At 56.2% G+C, this 21,768-nt stretch overlaps 1 protein-coding gene across 1 annotated transcript in view; it reads left to right on the forward strand.

The window, feature by feature from the left end:
- COL27A1 (collagen type XXVII alpha 1 chain) overlaps positions 1-21,768 on the forward strand; it is a 133,207-nt gene that overhangs the window by 70,366 nt on the left and 41,073 nt on the right. The window contains exons 20-28 of the mRNA XM_032595523.1: positions 1,442-1,495; positions 1,647-1,700; positions 3,350-3,394; positions 4,616-4,669; positions 6,338-6,382; positions 10,940-10,993; positions 12,833-12,886; positions 13,125-13,178; positions 17,287-17,340. Of these exons, the coding sequence (XP_032451414.1) occupies positions 1,442-1,495; positions 1,647-1,700; positions 3,350-3,394; positions 4,616-4,669; positions 6,338-6,382; positions 10,940-10,993; positions 12,833-12,886; positions 13,125-13,178; positions 17,287-17,340 (468 nt within the window). The remainder of the gene's footprint in view (positions 1-1,441; positions 1,496-1,646; positions 1,701-3,349; positions 3,395-4,615; positions 4,670-6,337; positions 6,383-10,939; positions 10,994-12,832; positions 12,887-13,124; positions 13,179-17,286; positions 17,341-21,768) is intronic.

The following is a 21,768-nucleotide window of genomic DNA, read 5'->3' on the forward strand; positions in this document are numbered from 1 at the left end:
CTCAGGAACCAGTCCGGGGTCACACAGTCAGTCGGTGGCAAAACAAGTTTTTGAGGCTCTCAGTTTATTATTTTTTTTTAATTTTTTTTTAACGTTTATTTACGTTTGAGACAGAGAGAGACAGAGCGTGAACGGGGGAGGGTCAGAGAGAGAGAGGGAGACGCAGAATGTGAAGCAGGCTCCAGGCTCTGAGCTGTCAGCACAGAGCCTGACGCTGGGCTTGAACTCATGAGCCGTGAGATCATGACCTGAGCCAAAGTCGGACGCTTAACCGACTGAGCCACCCAGGCACCCCGAGGCTCTCAGTTTAAAGAAAAAGATGTGGTGCTTTGACTTCCTGTGACCAAAAGGTCAGAGAAGAAGAGAAGAAGAAGAAAAAAAAAAAAAAAAAAAAAACACTTATGAAGACAACATGGGAGGAGGCATTTTGATCCCAGGGATTTATATAAGAAGCTTTTGGTTTCTAGTTGTCAGGAAACTTAGGGGGTAGTTGGGGCTGCCCTAAAAGTGAATGCGGTGCTAGGATGAATTAGCAGAGGTATTACACTGAAAACAAGGAAGGGGATTTCCCATGCTGGCCTCTGCTGGTCTATTCATACCCAGAGAAGCATCGGCATCCTAGTGATTGCCAACAATGGAAGCTGACCACTTGGAGGTGGCAAGACTGAGGGGCCCAGGGCCCCTGACTAGAAACCGTCGAGGGAGCAGCAAAGGGCAGGCCTGTGGGGAGGGAATAACTGGTCTCTGAATTGTGCGAAGACCACTGTGGGGAGAAGAACTCCCTTGTGCTTTGTGGGGTCCTAAGGGGCAGTATGACGTTGTCAAGGGGAAAAGGAGGGGGTTCTGCTCCATATCAGGAAGAAGCCTCCATTGCACGGTGATCCATTCATTGGGAACCGGCTTGGTCTGGGAGCAGTGAGCCCTCATAGGTGACAGGGAGCAGAGCCCAACACAGCTGGCCAGGATGGAGGGGGGATTTCAGCTTTGGATAGGAGGAGATGAGCTTATTTAGATCAGCATTTCCCAGTCCCTTCAAAGTCGCCGCAAACCCAGAACATAATCGTGTCTGCAGGATCACCGCGAAGGATGACGTTTGTCAGAGCTGAGGGTGGCTAGCTAAGGCACTCTGGCTGCCGCGGGCCCAGGACTTGGGAAATTCTGGCTCAGACAACCTTGTGGGCTCTGGGAGCTTTTTCCAGTGCTGAGTATTCTCTTGCATTGTCTTATTTAATTTTCTCAGCAACTATCTGAGATGTATGGGCTGTTCCCGAGATACCTGTGTGAGAAGAGAGGACCGCAGGGTCAAGGTGGTTAACTGAGCTGCCCAGGGTCACATCCCACGCAGGAAGGGATGGAGACCCGGGTCAGTGTCCCTCCAAGACCTATACTCTTAGCACTTCCCTTCACCTATGGGTGACCCCTGCTCTCTGTTTGCCCTCAGGGGTTCCCCGGAGACATCGGCCCCCCTGGGGACAACGGCCCAGAAGGCATGAAGGTGAGTCCCTGCCTAGGGCAGCCCCAGTCTCTGCGGAAACCCCAGGCCTCCAGGGCTGGCTCCCTGGCTTGGAATCGTTGGGGGTCTCACCAGCCTCTGCTGGATGTGGGGGTGTCGCCTCTGAGACAGCTTTTTGTTCCCTTCTCACCAGGGTAAGCCTGGAGCTCGAGGCCTGCCGGGACCCCGTGGGCAGCTGGGGCCCGAGGTGAGACTGTCTGCCCCCTGCCCCCTGCCCGTCCCCTGCAGCCCTGCCTGCTCTATCCTGGGTCCTGGAGGCCTCAACCAGGGCAAAACCCTGGGCTGCCCCAGACTTGCCCTCCAGCTCATCCTTTCCAGTCCTGCCCCGTGACCCTGCCAAGGTCGTTCTCTGACCTGGCCTGGCTGGCAGGTCACTCTCTCCCTCCGCGGCATCCCCATTGCCCCGGGGTTTTCTCTCTGGAGGCCACCGCCTCTGCTCCCACCCGCAGCACCGCTTACCGGGGCGTTGGGGGGGGGGGGGTGGGTAGAGTAGAAATTATCAGCTCCATTTTACAGGTGAGACCCTGACACTCAGGGTGGAGGCACTGTGTTGGGTCCCATGGTCAATGGTAGGCAGGGTCAGGATTCAAAGCCACGTCTGCTTGAGCCCAAAACCCATGACAGAGACCCTGTGCTATTAACTCCGTGTTCCTGGGAGCTGCCTGGGGGGCATCCCCAGAGAATTCTATGACTTGCAGCGCTAGTGAAGGACAGAGAGGAGGTTTGCTTATTTCCTCATTCATGCTGAAGGGGGTGAGACGTTCTCTGTGGGTGGGCCTGTTGGGCACCCCATGGGCTGGCCCCAGGTTTTCTCTGCACAAGAGGCCCCCCACCACCCACCTGGGCTCAGGCCCCAAGGCTCCCATGACACACAGCCCTGGGTGAGGGTACAGGAGGCCCCGACTTGCCACAACCACAGGCATGCATCCAGCTGACATGGATCCCTTCACAGGCTGGTTCTGGGTCTGGCGGGGTCCCAGTGCTGGCTCCGGGAGCTGCCACGTGGGGCTGTTTTCCTGGAAACCGGGTGTGGGGGGGAAGCTCCGGAGGGGGCCTCTTGGTCAGGCCTGCCATGCCAGAGAGACCAGCTTGGAGGCTTCCCCTAGCCTGCGGGAGGGCCAGGAGTGGAAAGGGAGGGGAGGGGAGGGGCGCCAGCTACGTGCCTCTGTCTACACCCACGTGACCACTAAAGAGACTGCCACCTGCTCACATCTTCATGGATTCATTCATCCACTCCCGCATTCATTCACTTCTTCATCTCCTCCCTCTCTCATGCCCCTGTCCCCACCTTCACTCACCACACGTCCATGAGATGCTGCACACCTATCTTGAGTGGTGTTTGTGACGGTGTAGGGGATGGGGCCTCAGGAAGGAATAAGAGATCATCACTGTCCTCCAGCAACTCAACTTAGGCTAATCATCATACTTTAGGATGATCCTCTCCATTCTGCACCATTCTACAGGGGAAACTGAGGCACGGTGAGGCTAAGGTTTGCCTTAGCAGAATCAATGGCAGAGCTCAGGATAAGGCTCATATCTTTGAGCTGCAGCCTGGGGCTCTGTATCCACAGCATATGAAAGGGTTTGACTTTCGGCCCAGCACTGTTGCGAACCTGGGCCTGTCACATTCAGATGACATGGGGGGGGGTCCCATTCATGCAGATGTCCTTGTGTGGCCTGAGAGGGGGCCCAGCAGGGGGACCAGAGGTACCCTTTCTCTTGGTCCAGGAAGGCTCTCCTCTGTCCATCCCTTTCCCTCCTTACAGGTCAAGTTCTCTGAGAGTCTCACTGGATTAATTTCTCTTTTTTTCCCTCTCTTGTGTCTCCCAACTCTAGGGAGATGAGGGACCCATGGGGCCACCCGGGGCCCCTGGCTTAGAGGTGAGTGTCGCTGGCCCCCAGGGGAGGTGGGATTTGTCAGCGCTGAGCGAGCTGTGTGCAGACAGATGACATCTGGGTGGTGCTGTGCAGAGAGGTCATCAGAAGGAGCCTTGGGCCAGCCAGAGAGGGGACTAGAACAGACACCAAAGGAGAGAGACAAGAGACAGGAAGCTGGCCGGCCGTGGTGGCCCGGCTGCCATGTGCTGGGCTTTGTCTCTACTCTCCTACATTTGATTCTCCATGAGAGTGGCATTGCTGGTCTGGGTGTCATCCGAGGCCATCGGGCTCAAAGTGAGGGGTTGGCCCCGTGTCTCAGTCTAGAACCTAACCTTGCAAGCATCCCGCCCGACTGCTCAGCCCCAGGCCTCTCACAGGGTCCACCCCAGCTGACTGTGTAAACCAGCAGTGTGTGCGTGCTTTGGTCCTGGGGCCTGATTACCCTCTCAAAAAAACAATCAGGGACCCTGAACGCTTTTCTTTGTGTGCGTTCCACCTATTGATATTAGTAATTAAAACTGAAAACTTTTAAATGTATTTATTAATTCATTTGACGGAACAATAAACCCATTTCACGTTAACAAAAATAATAGTTCTACAAACAAGACAAAACAAAACAAAACAACCCAACCAGCTATATTTTCCAAAGCAAAATGATCTAATGAAAAGAGTGGCATTGTTTTACCATTTTTGCAAATCTCTTTAATGTCGGGTTTAATAGAAGTCGGCTGGGTTCTCCCATCTGCTTCTGCATTCAATCTGTTCCTGCTACCACATGTCATGTCGCCTCTGGAAAAGTCCGCTCACACTCAGGAGGAGAGAGACACAGTAAACAGTGTCTTAGCATTATTACGAACCATAGTTCTGAGGTCATCAGCCCCTTGAAAGGGCCCCAGGGACCACAGGGATCCCCAGACCACATTTTGAAAACCACTGGTATAAACTCTCCACTCCTCTGGGCCCTTTATCTTCTGTGCCCTCCTCCCTTTTCCTCATTCCCTGAAAGCGGGTTTCAACATCCCCATTTACAAACAGGACAGGCCTGGGAGGGGAGACTTCCTTGAGGTCACACAGGTGCAGACCCCTCCCTGCATCTCCAGTATAGCCTGGTGCCCCCGGGGCTCCAATTCCCTCCCCCCCGCATTGTGACCCTCTCCTGCACCAGGGCTGGGACCCCAGCAAGGCTGCCTCTGCCCCCCACTCACTCACCTCTCTCTGTTGCAGGGCCAGCCTGGCAGAAAGGGGTTTCCTGGTAGGCCCGGCCCGGATGGCGTGAAGGTGAGGAGTCCTGGAGGTGACTGGGCTTGGTGGGTTGAGGGGGACACCGGGGGAACAGAAGAAAAGGGGAGCCAGCCAATGAGGGCCCCAGGAAGGACCCCAAATCCCACGGGCAGTTGTGGAAAGGAGGGCGATGGTCCCCATTATCACAACATATTGGTACCAGAGAGGAAAAAATGACCATAACCTGAATGTCCAACATCAGAGTAGTGTTCAAGTACCGGGATACGATGCGGCCACGAAAGGTGGTGTAGTGGAAAAGTTCACCGGATGGGAAATGCCCGTGCGCGTGGACGTGGTGGAGGCAGGAAGCAGGTTACGGATGGAAGGTTAGGCCCCGGCCTGTGGTGGGGGCTGATTGTACCGTGCTCCCGGGGGCCCGGAGCAGAGGCTGCAGTGTGGACGGGGGCTCTCTCTGGGTGGTGAGAGTATAGGACGTTCCCGTCTCCTTCTGTGGGCCTCTAGGTTTTCCCCATCCTGTGCAGTAAATATGTATTATATTCGTTAACAGGTTTTTGGGGTTTTTTTAATTGTCATGAAAGAACCGCCTGCGTAGGAGGGTGATGACCCCGGCACCCGGCCCATGGCAGCCTCCCTCACGGGCTTTCCCAGGACTCCCCTTGGGGGCCATGTTGGGCCACGTTTGCAGCTGGGCCGACTCACCAGGGTTAGGGCAGAGCCAGGGTAGCTCAGGTCATCCGTGTCCCCCTCCACTCGGGGAACATGGCCCGTGTGTCTGGCCCCTCTGGTCCTCGTGGGCGTGAGGCCTGGGGCAGGAGCTGGAGGGGAGGACGAGGCACAAACCCGATGGCGGTGAGCCGCGTTCATTTGTGAGCCAAACTCCTGGCCAGTCCGAGCCCTCGTCCTGCCCTCTGAGGTCTGGGTCTGTCTCCCTCAGATACCAGCTGGGTTTCTGTGGTGGGAGCAGTGACACAGTCTGGCTGGATTTATCCCACGGGTCTGCTCGCCTCTCTGCAGCTCGCGCCATGGGGAGACCAGGGCAGCCGTGGCTGCCGCAGGAGCGGGAGCCACCCCAGCATGGGATAAAGCTGGCAGACAAGGCTCCAAGAGGCCACCAAGCGTGAGAGCTGGAAATAGCCTACAAGACAAATGAGTCTGATTTCCCTTATTTATAGTTAGGGACGCTGAGCCCAGGGCAGGGACAAAACTCACCAGTCATTTTGTGAGCCGGGAGCAGAGCTCTGGTGGGTTAGCGTCTAGGATGCAGGTGGCCCGACTCCCTAACTCCCTGCTCGCCCTGTGGTGGGGCAGCTTGATACAGTAGGAATGGGGATTTCAATCCGTCAGGCCAAAGTTTCCAATTCTAGCCCTACGTCTAGCTTGCTGTGTGGCATTGAGCAGATCGCTTCGCCTCTCTGAGCTTCATTTGCCACCTCCACAACATGCGGCAGGTTGATGAAGGGCCCAAATTAGATTCAGACATCAGGGCGCAAGTAATGGGTGGCTAGGGCCATGTCTGGGGCCAGAGGTTCTGTCCAAGTGTCCCATGTCCCCGCCGTTTGAGATCTGTAAGGCCAGACGCTGGAGTTGAGGTTCCTGCCCTTCCCTACCGGTGGGGGCTAGGGCCAGTCAGCTGGGGTGTCCCCCAGGGGGACCTGGACCTCCCATCACCCATCCCAAGCCATCTTTCTCTTTGCTTCCTTGCAGGGAGAGCCGGGTGACCCTGGACGGCCAGGGCCAGTGGGTGAGCAGGTAAGTCAATACTGGTCTCTGAACACAATGACTCTCTTTATCGAAAACTCACTCTGTGCCAAGCCCTTTGGTGAACGCTCCACATGCACCTGCCTTTCGTCCCCCTGCCTAGCTCCTGGGGTCAGTTAGCTTGTCTCCCCTTTCCACTGATAATGGCCACTGACTCTCCGTGGGGGTGAAGTCACCAAAGAAGAAAGCCGTGAATCACAGTCCCATGGCCTAGCTCTGTGGATGTTTTTGGAGCGTTGGTCCCAAAGGGGTTACATGACTTTGCTCCCAGAACGTTGAAACTGGAAGAGCTTCCACTAATCGCCCACCGTGCCCCATTTACAGATAGGGAAGCTGACAACCAGAACCATAACCACCTGCCAGGGGCTCTTGGCCCAGGCAACCCTCACTTAGAAGGAAAGTGAAATTCAAGCCAGGGGCTCTGGGAGGCGGGGAAGTCAGGCGAAGTTCTGAAGAGGAGAGGGGGCCGCGAGTCATCGTTAAAAAGGAGGCTTGAGAATCACGACCTTCATTATTGAGGCCCAGGGTCCTCGGTGCTACAGAGAAGCAGCTGTGAGTTCTGGGAGAAGAGACCGCAGGGCCCCTCCTCTGTAGCCCGACACAGCCTGAAAGCCTAACCTCTGGGCTTGGACGGCAGGTCGAAAGGTAGCGATCTCCTCCACTGCCTTAAAGAAGCACCTCACCCCCTCAACTCTGCAAGGCACCGGTTCAGGCCAGAAGAAAGAATGGCGTTGGGGACCCTGAAGAATCTCTCTGCTGAGAAACGCCATCAGTGGCGTGAGAGTCGTGCACGACGGGTTTCCTCACCAGGCCTGCAACATCTGTTGGGGGGAAGAAAGGAATTAAAGCAGGGGGTGGACTGGATTTTTGAAACCTTTCCAGTGTCATTCGAGCACATTCTGTGGGAAGCCCGGGAGTTTGGAAGGGCTGTCACGGCCTGGATATATTTCCTGATTGGAAAAAAAAGGCAATGCGATCAGCAAATTTAATTTCATAGTTATGCTGATGGTAAGGGCCCTCGGGAAATAGATACTCAGAATCCTAGGATGTCGGAACACGGAGGGTCCTTGCACAGCACTCTGTCCTGGGGTCCTAATCTTTTTTGTGCCTTGGGCCCTTTGGCAGGCTGGTGAAGCCCATGGACCCCTTGTCAAGAATTAGAGTTGTTAAATGCACAAAAATGCAAAATGGAGGATTGCAAAGGCAATCGATTATATTGAAATGCAATTTGTGAAGGTATGTTAAGTGCCATCTACTCACAGCCATCCTTCTTTATGAACACCTTGAATAATGAGATCCAGTAGCATGTCTAATAGCAAAGCCTCAATTTTGAACAGTGTCAAGCCTTAGTGACACATTTTGAAATCTCTGCGATGGTGACTGCACTGTGACATGTAAATATCTGTGACAGTTACTGGTATCGTGGGTTTGTCGGCTACACTCACATTTGAGGGAGATGCCCAATTTCAGCTAGAGATCGGTGAAAATAAAAGTTGTAATTTTTTTTCCTAGTCAAGCTCGGGGACCCCCTGAATTCCATCCCCAGAGCCTTCCAGGAACCCCGGTTTAGCCCACGTTGGCCATCTGATTGACAAAGATGACTAAGCAAAGAAGTAGCGAAAGCTGGGGCCAGGCGGAGAGGGCGTCTGGCCTGGGGCAGCGGCACGAAGGTCCCCGTGGATGGCGCAGTCCCTTGCTAGCCGCCTGGCTCGCTGGGACCATAGCAAGAGAGAGGGGCCTGTCTGAATTGTGAGACAGAGCTGGAGCCCTGTGGTGGGGGTGCCACGCCAGCTGTGCCCTCGGCCCCTCCCCCGTGTGGAAAGGGGCAGGTATCTCCTGTTCACGGCAGAAGCAGAGGGTCCCCGTGCAGGGTTAGAAGGTCCTCCGTAGGATCACAGTATCGGCCACACTGATTGGGCTCCTGCACCAGGCTCCGTACCAAACACCGTCGCCCCCACTGCCTGCGATTCCCTCCCCAACCCCAGGGCGGTAGATGTTAGTCTCCCCATTTCACGGATGAGGAAACTAAGGCTCTGAGAAGCGAGGCAGCTTGACAAGATCTCCCCCGGGCAGTAGCACAAGTGTCAGAGCCAAGGTTGACACTCGGGGCCGCTGGGTTCCCAAGATCCGCCTTGGAGGGACTGGAAAAACTTTAGACCTCCTGACACCTTGCTGTTCTGTAACAGCTACTAAGAGTGCAGATGGCTCGCCAGCAAGCCCTGTCCTAGGTGCTGGGGACACAAAGATGATCACAGGCATGGGCCTTCCCTTTAAGAAGCTCTCTCTGTCGGGGGAGAAGCCAGGCATGTAAACACTCCCTCCCTGAGATGTCTGTTCCAGTAGAGAACCCACAGCTGTCCTGTTCCCGGTTGCACGTCCCAGTGCCTAGCGAGGGAAAGGAAGGAGGGAGGGAGAAAAACTCCCATAAGCAGACAACAGCCCTTTTATCTGTAGACAGTGTGAGGACCAGGGCAGGCTCCTTCCCCAAATCGGGGACTCAGATCCTGCCCGTGCAGTGCCCGCTGTGGGTGACCGTCCACCCCTATGTCCTCACGCCAACTGGAGAGGAGCCCGCGGTGCCCGCAGCGGTCAAAGCTGCTTCTCCACCCTGCCCCCTCCACCAGGTGGAAGCCCTGGGCCCCTAGGGCTGGTTTCCTGGCCAGCTTCATCTCAACCCACAGACTGGGCCTGCCAGGATCTTCTGGGACACTGCCCCATGGGTGTCCTGGGGGCCGGAATGGGGAAGTGGGGCACTTGCTGTATGGCCCTTATTCATTAGGATCCTGTTTGGCTTCTTGTTTGAGGTTTATGACCCGCGTGCCTTCCAGGACCCAACAACTCATAAATTTAAAGTAGCTATGAAATTTCTGTTTCTCTGGGCCAGTCGGGCAGGGGCCTCTTAACAGAGCCGTTTTTATTCCCTTCTCTCGGCATCCTCTAAATGTCTGAGTGCTCCCTTGTGGGGCACGCGGGCCTCCGTCTTAACCCTGTGCCCTTTTAAAATAAATTAGAACAGGACGGGAGGGAACTAAGGTTTATGGAGTGCCTACATGTGCCGTGCATTATCTCCAATACTCAGAACAACCCCGGGGAGACCGGGAAAGACCTTTTCCTAAAGCGCCCCCCTCTGCAGGTGATGAGGCTCTGAGAGGCTCTGTGACTTACCCAGGGTCCACAGACCTAAAGACTGGGTGACAATGACAGGAGAAGTGTCAGGTGTAGGGCCTGGCACTCTGTAAGTGCCGCCTGTTGTTAGTAATATTGCCGTCACCTTGAAAATAGTCTGATTTTTTTTTTAAAGTTAAGTCGTTGCAAAAGTCAAATACTTGGTTACTGTCTGTGACTTATTAGCCATGACCTCGTACCTCGTGCCTCACTCCTCTCGTCTCATACCTCAGCCCGGAAGGGTCTCTGAGCCCAGAGGACCAGAACCTCCGTTGTGCAGCAATGGTGCTGGGGTACGGGGTGGGGGAGTGGGGGGGCACTGTGCCTTGCTCATGGCCACACGCTTTGGAGGCCCTGGGGTGGAGGCACAGGTACATGGGCCTTGGAGCCACACGGACCAGAGCTGAGTCCCAGGCTGCAGCCGCAAAACGTACATGGTGCGTGGCCAGACCCGAAAACGGTCTCTGAGACACAGCTCACCCTTTGGAACTGGGCACCGTGTTTTCACTCTAGTTGATTGACAGGTTGGCCAGCTGATTCTCCCAGAAACTCTTGGCTGCAAACCTGAGTTCTTCCCAAGCCATTGTCCTACCTCTGAACTGCACAAGACCCCCTCCCCCCTCCCCAGCTCTGCTCAAATCTTCCTTAGCAGGGAAGAGTAGGGGGTCTGGACAAGGAAGTGTCTGCTTTCCTGGGTGGCTTCTCCAGGCTGTCCAGCTTCGCTGAGCAGTGCTTGTGTGTCTACTCAGGGCCAGCGAGGCCGGCAGCCACCTAGAAGAGCCTCTGGAACACAGAGGCAAGTTATCACCCAGTGAAGTTAAAAAAAAGCAAAAGGAACCGCAGCGTGAGTGTGTGTGTGTGCCCTTCAGAAAGGAGAGGAAGCCTTTCACAAGACAGTATAAAGGCCTCTACTTCCTATGTTTCAATCAAGACTTTTGGCGGAGGCTGTGACACTGTTTCCATCCTGGCTAGCGGGTTTGTTTCTCTCTTTGAAACAGCCCCAGAGCCCGGAAAGATGGGGACAGATTTCCCAGCACCGCTTAAGGGCCATCCCTGCCCGCCCCCCCCCCCCCAAACGTGACCGCCTCCCAGCCTGCTTCTGGCACAGGAAGAATGTGTGGAGCTCCCAGGGATGCTGGCAGCGGCCCCACTGCTTGGCTCCCGAATCAGAACCATCTGGTGGAGTGAGGGAAGTCAGGACAGTGCCTGGAGAGAGGCAGCTCTCCTCGGTGCCAGCCCCACGCCTGCCTGCCGCATTACCAGGCACCGGGGAGGAGCCCCAAAGAGACGGGGAGATGTGGGCCAGCTGCCTCTGAAACTCAACACATCCTTGCATTCACGTTGCTGCCTCTTTTCTCTCGCTTTCGTGAATGTTTCTTCTAGGGACTGCTGGGATTCATTGGTCTGGTCGGGGAGCCGGGGATCATGGGAGAAAAGGTGAGTTGTGTTGGTGGGGGCAGAGGGGTAGAATATAGAAACGGATAGAACTTGTGGTTGAAATCTTAAAAATGATGAAGGGGCCAGTTGCCCTGAGGATTTCAGACTTGTTTCCCCTGTGGCTTCCCCTTGCTTCCCTAGTGTTCCACACCCTCAAAGAGCCATTGTCCCCTTTCCCAGCACCCCCTGGGGGCTCTGCCCTGCCCTCCCGCAGGAGCAGCTAATGCACTTGCTGCGGGCCTGCCCGCCTGCTCACTGGCACAGCATAGGGGCGGGCGACAGAAGGGAGGTAAAGAGCCATCTTTTTGAAAAAGGGCACAGTTCCTTAGGCTGCCTTGTTAGTCCCCCGGCAGCTCTGTTTTACAGACCAGACAACCGAGGCTCAGACGGGGGAGGGGGTTTGGGGGGAGGCTGACTTAATCAAGGTTGCCCAGGTAGGAAGTGACAAAGCTGGGATGTGAACCAGGTTCAGTGCCCGGGGCCTCACGTTAGCTCCCAGCTCACAAGCACCCTGTGGTTTCCAGTTTCCCACCACGGGCCCTGGAGGGTACCTGCTTTCCTTTTATGGGTTTGTCTGATCCCCAAGCTGGCCTTGCGGGGTGCCCGTATTATTCCCACTGATTGGATAGAGAAACTGAGGTCCAGAGAGAGGAAGCCTCTGCCCTACCACGACCACCTTCTCCTCCTCCTCTGTTTTGTCTTCTTCCTCTTCTCTTTTTAATTGATCTTTTCATTTTGAAGTAATTATAGAGTCACAAGATGTTGCAAAAAGCAGTACAGAAGGCACCCTGTGCCCTCCCGTGGTCACATCTTGCACGACCATAGTGCGATATCAAACCAACTCTGGCCTTCCCCTGTTGCTCAAATGTTCCGTGTCCCTCCTCACCTACAAACCGTTGCCCGTGCCCCTCCCCCGGCCAGGTACACCCCTCCTACTCCCACCCCTCCACCCTCTCTGCCTAGATCATGGTCTGTTCTCCTTCAGCTCCCTCGGGTCAAGCAGGTCTTCCCGAGGGGGGCTTCAGGGGGCACCCCTGAGCCCAGGTGCCTCAGATCCCCTGCTGAAGGGCCTTAGCACCGAGACCCACGCCCCCACTGCACTGCCGCTGGTTTGCATCTGCGTTGTGATTTGTGTCCGTCTCCCCACGACACTCGGGGTCTCGCGGCCCATGAGCAAGGTCTGTCTGTGCTCCTCACCACTGCATCTTCTGGGGCTGGCGTGTCGCGCCAGGCCCGTAGAAGGCGTTCGGTAAATGTTTGCCGTCTGAGTAGATACAAAACACGGGGCCTCACAAAAACAGCCAGGATGCAAAGCCAGAGCCCCTTTCGCCAGCAGCCTCTGTCTCCTTCACCCACCATCTCTGCCCAGTCTGTCTGGATGGATCAGGAGGAAGAAGAGTTGCATCTCAGATGCCCCAGCATCTCATCTCTGTCCGGGCAAGGGAATGGGGAGAGTGAGAGCGCCTTCACTTACCATCTCCACCTCAGCAGGCCCAGCCCAGGGGACGCCGTGCCCAACGAGGACCACATGACATGGGCCAGCATCACAGGGGACAGTGTCATTAGCTCATCCTTGCTCAGGATCACCCTTGCCCGAGGGAAGCCCTCTGTGTGGCATGCCACAGTGGATGCCGAGGCCTCCCAGGGCTTGCCGGGTTCCTGGCTTCTGCTGAGCAAAATCCCAGCGCCCCTTCGCCTGTCACCACCCTGGGTGATGCGACTCTAGACTTCAGACAAGTCCCTACCCCCTCCTTTTTGGCCTCTGGAAGGCCTCTGCACCTGCTCCGCAGAGACCCACCCCACAGCCATCACCTCCCTGAATTGCTGTCTCCATCACAGGGTGACCGGGGCATGATGGGACCCCCAGGCGCACCTGGACCCAAGGGATCGATGGTAAGGAGCAAGTGTGCACGCCTTGCCCTCTCCTATCGCTGTCGTGGTGACAGTTCTGCTCTCCTCTGCCTGCTTCCGCATACCTTGGGCATTCAGAAAGACCCGCCCCTTCCCCTTCCAAGAGGCCACCCTAATGGCCCTGGGCTGGGGCTGGGGCTGGGGCTGGGCCGCCGGGGGCGGAAGGAGGAAGGGCCACCTGCTTCAGCTGATTCCTTCTCTCCCATCTCTTTCTTGGCAGGGTCATCCTGGAACTCCCGGTGCAGTTGGGACCCCTGGAGAGCCCGGACCCCGGGTAAGCAAAGCCCTCATGTTCCCTGAGTTCAAACCCACTGCCGAGTAATGGTGAGGAGTCCAGACAAAACCAGAGTCGGACGAAACCCGGGTTTGAGTCCCAGCTCCGTATTACCAGGGAAGATCATTGAACTTCTCAGAACCTAAATTTTGCTCATCTGAAACACAGAGAAAATAATCGTGGTCGTGATAGTGTCATCACATGAGTTAAATGAAACTGGGCAGCTAATGTTCATTATGTAGTGATGTTCCTTGAACAGGGTATCTTGGTCATTAACGCCATCATCGCTTTGTTCATTCACTCCAGAAATACCCTGTCACGTGTGCCTGAAGCCGCTCCAGGAGCGGGGGACAGCAGCCGTGAACAAGGCAGAAAACTGCTGCTGCCCATTAGGAGATTATATTCTGGCATTTGAGAGGGAGAACCCCATAAATAAGGGACACCTGCTATAGAGAAAGTAGGGGAGAAGATGAGAAATGCTGGGGACACATGGGATGAGGGTTAGAGCATGGAGGTGAGGACACGAGGAGCCTGGGCTTGTGATGATTGAGGGCCAGGGGTATTCCTGAGGATTCCGAGGCAGGGAGGAGTGGGAGAGGCAGGGTAGTCAGAGTAGGGGACCCCATCTGCTCTCCTGAAGGTGATGTTGGGGGTGGGGAGGGGTGGCTCTCATTCTGAGCCCTCAGAGGGTCTGTTCCCTCTGTCTCTGCTGACGGAGGCTGGAGGCTGGGAGGGGCTCTCACTTCAGCCAAGGCTTGGGCTCAGAGCTGGGAGCCCACTCTGGGGAGGTGGAGGGGTGGGCTCAGGCAGGTAGAAAGGGTATGGGGGATGACGTGGACCAGCACAGGCAAGATCCTGGGACAGGGCCAGGGGACGATGAGTTCAGGCTGCCCAGGTCCCTCCAAAGGCCAGGCTGAGGGACTCCCTGGAGTCTGATGAGGGAGGAAATGGGAGCCTTTGATGGCCTGAATCCGAGGGAAGCATGCACACACCAGTTCTCTGTGCCAATTAGGGAGGCAAAGCCAGCTTGGTTCCCAGACTCTTCTGTGCTCCTACTATGTGCTGGGCCTTTGCTCAGCCCTGAAGGTGCAGGACTGGTATGAAACACATCTGCTTCTAAGATCCTGTCTAGTGCGGGTGCCAAGTAGAAATAGCCACCCGCTCATTACAGACCTTTACTGAGCACCTACTGTGTGCCAGGCGTCAGGGGGGTGCTGAGGAGGGATATGGAGGCACTACCCCGGGAACGAGAAGCCGGCGCACAAGTAACCATAATCTCAAGACTGAGGTGCCACGCAGCGGGTGGCTCTGTGTGCCCCCTACAATCCTTTTCATGAGGTGGAAAACTCATAGTGCAGAGGTGGGATGAGAGCCAGCACTCTGGGCTCCTGATGGCATATCTTTCCCTGTTAATGGGGAGGAGGCAAACCACTTCTGGCCTGGAACTGGAGGGGCTGGTTGGTGGCTGAGGATCCCAACTTGCAGTCTGAGGGTCCTAGCCCACCCGGCCGGAAGGCTGCTGTCCCATCTCTCTCCCCAGTGTTCACGGGACCCAGGTGCGAGGGTCCCCAGTGTTCACGGGACCCAGGTACGAGGGTCTAGCAGATGCTCCTAGAGACACAGTGACTGGGGACCATCAGTGTGGGAGGTGCCCAGGCTAGGGTCCATCAGCAAGTTAGAGCTCCTCTGCCCTTAGACCTCAGCCTCTCTGGGCCTCAGGCTCCCTATCTGTCCAGCGGGAGGAGGAGCCTGGAACAGAGTTGCTGAGGCAACATGGAAGGCCAGTGGGAGGTGGGAAAACAGGGGATGTCCCAGCCAGCATACGGAGGGAAGGTGCTGGCCTCTGAATCCCCTACCTCCGTGGCTCCGCAGACCTCCTCCCCACTCTGTGTCCTCAGTGCTTCTAACTGTACTGGGGGGCGGGGGTGGCTCAGACTGAGTGAAATCAGTCACATGCTGCTTTCAGACCCCAAGGTTGCCATTGATTCGCCATTGCTGCATATGGGGCTGGGTCACCTGGATCTCTTGGGGTCCTTCCCGGCCAGCCAGCTGCCCTAGTGCTGTTGGGAAGCGGCATAGCACCGAGGTCCAGAAATCTGACTTCAGAATCAGACACATGTGAGTCAAACCCTGGCCACTTTCTAGCTGTGTGGTTGTTGGCAATAGTCACATCTTCTCTGCGCCTCAGTTTCCCCGTCCGTAAGCCAACATCGTACTACCTTCATGATGAGGTTGTTATGAGAAAGAAGTGGTAACAGTGCATGCTGTAATGCTCAGCAAATGATCTGCATATACTAAGTGCATAATGACTGGTAGTAATAAGAATTACTATTTATTAGGTACGGTGATTACCACGATTATTAGTAAGACTTACTGTTAAGGTGACATTTCTGATGATACCGTTCACATCTGATGAGTATTTTCCCACTTTTCCAATCACATTAATACCCATGTCCTCCTACAGCCCATCGAGGTCAGCCCAGATCAGGACCTTCATTATGTGGGGGACTGGGGACAGGTTCCAGAACCTCGAGTTACTCCCCCCCCCCCCCCCCCCCCCGACCGAGAGAGCCGATAGCTACCCTTTGCTGGGACTTCCCATGTCGTTTTGTCTTCCCAGCAACTCCGGGAGCTAGGGATTCTTCTTATCCCCATTTATAGATGATGAAACAGAGGGCCAAAAGGTGGAAATCACTTGCCAAGGTCACAGGATTAGGAAGTGGCAGGGCTGGGATTTGAACCTGGCTCTCTGGTGGAGCAGTCTGCTCCTTTAAGTCCTCTATTCTACTGCCTCAGAGTCAAGACTTGGCTCCTGAAATTTCCCGGTGACGCATTGCATGCCTGCTGCGGTCCAAGATCCTGCTGTAAAATGGCTCGTCCTCACCCAATCTTCCCATCTCCTGCCATCCCGGAGTCAGATCTGCTTTCTTATTGGGCCAAGCCTGGGTCCTCACCCCGCTTGCTCTGCTGACAAGGGGCAAGTTGGGACCCAGCCCCTCACGTCAGCCCTTCGGCAGCAGCTGATGGAGGGTCTGTACCCCTCAAGGCCGTGGGGAGGGACGAACGGGAACAGCAACTTTTTCCTGAGGCCCCAAATGGAGCTGGGCCTCTCCCTGGTATTTGCAGGGGGCTGAAGCTGCCTCTTCCTTGTGGAAGGAGCAAGCCCCGTCTGAGGCTCGCTGCTGAGCTGGGAGGCTCGTGGAGGGGTCCGGCTGGCCTGCTGTGCGTGAAGGCGCTGCTTGGTGTGTGCAGCCCGGGCCGGAACCCGGGGGAGAAATGAGGCAATGAGGCAGCCTCCTCCTCCTCCTTCCTGCTTCCTTCCCACCCTCTGTCCTCGCCTGTTGTTAGATTGTTGGTGGGTCCTTCAGCAGGTCCCCACGTTCTTGTCATGGGTCTGCGCTGTGCCAGGTGCTGGAGAACAAAGGCAACCCTGTGTTTTCCTTCCCTCCCTCCCTGTCTCTCCCTTGCGTCTCTTGTCATTCCTGCATCAAACCAGATAACCGGGCGGCTTCCCTGGGCCAGGCCCTGTTCCCTTCTCCCTGCCTCCCCTCCCTCACCCCAGGGCTACGGTCTGGTTCTTCCCCCGTCCTTAACCCAGGGCTCTTTCTGCCCTGGTCAAAGCTTGCAGGTGATAGTTGGGGTCAGGGCGGGGGACAGATCACGGGGCTGCCATAGTCTCCTTGCTGATGGAGAGAGAAAAGGGGGAATGGGCATTTGAGGAGAACCTTGGTCAGGCATGGCATGGTAGCTTCTGGTTGTCGATTTTGAGATACAGGAGAAAATGGCTCATCCATCCAGGGAGGCTTCTTCTTACTCCAGGACTCCCAGGAAAGGTTAAGCCCCCCCTCCCCCCCACCCCACCACATCAAGCCTAGGGCATTGACTCATGCTCAGGGTTACGGCTTGTGGGCCACTTCTCCCAGTGGGACAGCTTTTCCCACTGGGCTGCATCCTTCTGTGCAGAGGCACTGGGCCTGCCCAGGGGCCGCTCCCAAGCACTGCCTGTCTGAAGGCTGTGGCCAGGCTTCACCCCCATGCTCCTAGCCTTCCCTCTCGCCCCCTTGCTACCGGAAAGGGGGCTTCTCCAAACTCTTTCTCCTCCCCACAGGGTCCTCCAGGATCTCGAGGTCCACCAGGCATGAGGGGAGCAAAGGGACTCCGGGTAAGTAGGGCCCAGTCCCCGGGGGGCTGATGCTGGCAGGGGCCACCTGACAGAGAGGCTCCCTCCTGGTCCTTGCCCCCTGCCCAGCCCTGAGATTGGTGGTTTCCAGGCATCACACGGGGTTCCAGGCTCATCCTGGGCCTGAGTGTTGGCCTGGGACCCCCTTTCCAGCCATCTCTTCCAGCCCATTTCTGAGCTCCAGGCCTCGCCATCCAGTGGGTACAGGCCAGCTCTGTGGTACCTGTGTTTGTCCATCCATTCATTTAGTTGGTCAGTCAACCGCCATTTATTTAGCACCGACTATGTGCCGGCCACTGTTGAAGGGTCTGTAGACACTACAAAGAATGGGACAGGCATGACCCCTGCCTGCTCTCGTGTGGCTCAATCCAGTAGGTCAAAGAGATTGTATAGGGTCATTGGCATGTAGCGTAGGGTCATTGGCACATTGATGGTGATGATGCACAGGCAGCTTGGGAGCCTGGAAAGGGTTTCAGAGAAGGCTTCGGGAGAGGAAGACAGCTGAGCTGATGCCAGGTTCTGGGCAACGGACCGCCCTAAGGTGAGAGAAGGTGTGGCATGCTTCGGGGTCTCCAGTGGTTCAGCAGAGGGGCAGGCGAGAGGGATGAGACGAAGAATTAGCAGGTGCCAAGCCTGCGAACAGCACAGCGAAGCCTGTGGGCTGCTTTCCAAGGGCAGTGGGGAGCCACAGGGGATTTTAAGCAAGGGCTGGCCTGAGCACAGTGGCCCGAGGTAATAATCACTAGTCCTTACTGTGTATCAGGTACTGTCTGTCACATGTTTCACTCATTTAATCTTCAACACTACTCTATAAAGAAGGTGCTATTCTTATTTCTGTTTTACAGATGAGGAAACTGAGGCACAGAGGGGTTAAGTCACTCATCTCAGGTTGCACAGTTAGAAAGTGGCAGAGCTGGGATGGGGACCCAGGGAACCTGGCTCTTTGGCATACCGAACGTAGTCTCATTTTCAGTCATGCAGGGAGGGCTGATGCAGTGGTTTTCTGCCCCCAACTGGTGTCCGGGTGCTGGGCCAGGCAGCCTTGTAGGAGGGAAACGCCAAGGCACAGGTAGAGCCGGCAGCCGAGGCCTGATATCCAAGCTCCATACGGGGGATCTGTGATCAGTCTCCTCTTGGCTGAATTTCAAGTGGTTTTAAATTTTCCCCCAAACCAGATGGCCTGAACAGTCAGCCAGGGAGAGGGGGGATTAAGAGGCATTCCTCTGGCCCAGCAGGGCCCCTCCCAGTGCCATGTCCTGGGTCTCTGCAAGTGGACCCAGGCCTGCTGGCAGCCAGTTCCACCTTGACCCTGAGCATGTCACCCCCTGCCCCAGAAGGCCAGATTAGCTGGAGGGTTCAAGGTCCTCAACTCACAGCTTCCCCCCGCTGGCTTTACCTCCCCTTCCCAGCAGTGGCTTGAAGAATGTATCTCCTGCTTGAGGAAACCCAGGCTCCAAACCACATCAAAAGTCTCCAGGGCTGGGAGGGAAGCATCGGGAACATGAGCTCCTCCCCCCTGCTGGGTTTGGCAGGAATGCAAAACCTGTGGGAACAGCCCCTTGAGTCCCTGGCCTCATGGTCCACCATTGGACACTTCACAGAGGGGTAACTGAAGGATGGGGGGGGGATCCTAGAGAGACGCATACTGTGCCTGCAGAAGAGCTCAATTCTGGACAGGCCTCCACGAAGCCACCGGCTTGCCGAGTGACCTTAGCGAGACCTGGCCACCCTCCGAGCCTCGGTTTCCCCATATGTGCCATGGGGAACGTAGAAGGCCCTGCCTGCGTCTCTGCCCATGTGCGGGAGGGGACGAGATGGGCCCTCAGGCCCTTGGCTCTTGGTAGAACTGCTGACAGGGTCTGGGTCCACAGGCCTCGGGGGCTCGGGGTCAGACAGGGGCAAGTCCCAGCCTTCCCAGTTATCAGTTCTGGAACCTCAGGCCTTCGTGGGTGACATGAGGAGGAAGTTGTAAGGACCCGGAGTATGAACGCACATCAGCTGGACGCCCATTTTTCCCACGGCCGCCAGTCACTCTTTATCAGTGTGGGAGTGAACTCCCCGTCACAGGGGGACGTGGAGGTCGGGGTCTGCTCTGGGACAGGGTGCTGGAAAAGACAATGTCTAAAATCCCTGTTCGTTACCTGGGGGATTCCACAGTCTCCCTCCACCACCCACTTTGAGGGAGTCGTGAGGATTCTGAGGTTCACGTGCCTGACATTAGACTCTGCTCCCATGAATGGGGCTTAGAGCTCCTCGAATCGTGGCTCTCCCTCTTTGACCCTGGGCAACTGACTCCTCTCTGGGCCTCTAGCTTTCCTCTGCAAAATGGGTGAACAAAACAGAACTAACCTCTCCAGAGGGCCCTGGGGTTAAATCCCTTTGCAGGCGCCTTGCGCGCGGTGAGCACCCGATAGGGCAGCGGTGCGGGAGGCGCTGGGCGCCTGTTCGTTCCCTCCTGGCTGTCCATCCCTTTGTCACAAGAGCTGTAATTGGCCAGATTTTCTGTCCCGGACTGCCCGAAGGGCAGCCCCGGCTCTGACTGCAAGCTTCCTCCTGGGGAGTGGCTACAAGAGGACAGACATGTGGTTCTGATGGAAAACCCAGGCCTGCCTCCAGCAGCGCTGGCTGGCCTGTGTTCACTTGGAGAAGGAGCGAGCAGGACTGGGGGGCCCTCGGGACACAGGACGAGCTACAGCGTGGCCCAGAGCAAGAGCTAGAGTGTGCGCCCATCCTGCTCTTCTCCCTGCCCTAGGGGGCCGGGGTGGGGGGAGGGTGGCTGGGCCCCCTCCTCCTTCCAGGCAGCACCAGCTTCTCCCCGAGCTCCCTGGGGGCTCCCAAGGCATCGCCATCTCCCAGGTAACAGGGAATTTAGACATTGTCTTCTCCAGCATCCTGCTCGGGCCTTCACGGCTCCTGTAGGCCCTGACCTGCACACCCCCATGATGGGGAGCGCACTCCCACACTGAGAAGCAATGACAGGGAGTGGTGGAAAGAAATGGGCCTCTGGCGGAGTTAGGTTCAGAGTCTGGCTTCTGCACTTACCAGCAGCGTGACCATAGGCCGTTTCCTCACTGCAAAACGAGGATGAGAGCTGTGAGTATCCTCGCCACCACCACTGTTTCACTACCATTATTACAGATCTCAAAACGGTTCTCTCCGAAAGGCCTTGATTCCAAGGACAAATAGGGTGCTGTGTGATTCAGACCAAGCCATCAACACCTCTGGGCCTCCACTGCACTCCCAGAGCTGTCTCTTTCCAGGGAGGTCTGTGCCTCGGCTAGAGACAGAGGCCAGGGGCCAGAAGCCAGCCCTCAGGAGGGCCCTGATGCCCACCCAGTAGCTGAGCCTCTGTCCCAGCTCCTGTGGCTCGGGATGTCCCCCCTTCAATGTGTCTCTATCTCCACCGGGCCCCTGTTCATGAATCAGGGGCGGAAAGCCTGACACACGGCCTGATAGGGTCCATCTGAGACAGAGGCCCAGAGAGGGGAAGGGGCTTACCCAGGGCCACACAGCAGTCCAGCAACAGAACCAGAACCAGCACCCGCAGCCTCTAATCATGTGCAGTACTGGGTCTCTGAAAGCTCTCAGCTGGCTCTCGTAGCGTGCTCGAAGCTGCCTGCTCTGAGAAAGGGACTGAGGCCAGATCTGCCAAGCCACTCCTCTGTGTCCCTGTCCTCCGGGAACCTGCCACCTCCTCTGGCAGATCCGGCTGTTCCTGAGCACTTATGAGAGGCCTGTGGGGGGGGGGGGGTTATCTCCCAACCTAAAGGAGAGATTCTCAGCCTCATTTCCGAGACAAGATAACTGAGGCTCGGCGTCGTCCCCTGTCCTGGGTTTATTCAGTTTGTGAGGCACTATTAATGTTTTTTTAATGTTTAATTTTGAGAGAGAGGCAGAGTACGAACAGGGGAGGGGCAGAGTGAGAGAGGGAGGCGCCGAATCCGAAGCAGGCTCCAGGCGCCGAGCTGTCAGCACAGAGCCTGACGTGGGGCTCGAACCCACAAACTGTGAGATCATGACCTGAGCTGAAGTCAGACGCTTAACTGACTGAGCCCCCCAGGCACCCCCATGAGGCTCTATTTAAGGCCGTTGGTGTGGAGATGATGCATTGGAAGCCCCAGGTAGCTGATAAGAGGAATTGTTGCTTTCTTTGGCTCAGTTGTTAATTGAACATTTCTGGGGTGCCTGACGGGCTCAGTCAGTAGAGCACACAACTCTTGATCTCGGGGTTGTGAGTTTGAGCCCCATGTCGGGCATAGAGATTACTTAAAAATAAAATGTTTAAAAAAACAAAACGAAATTTCCTTGTTCAATTTTTAAATGCTTTCTTCCTGTCCTATTTTCAATCTCTCATCCCCCCCCCTCCAGCCAGACACGTTCCCTCACCTCCTTTTGTGGCTGGCCCCCACA

The sequence above is a fragment of the Lynx canadensis genome, chromosome D4 (genome assembly GCF_007474595.2).
Source record: "Lynx canadensis isolate LIC74 chromosome D4, mLynCan4.pri.v2, whole genome shotgun sequence".
NCBI classification, from domain to species: Eukaryota; Metazoa; Chordata; class Mammalia; order Carnivora; family Felidae; genus Lynx; species Lynx canadensis.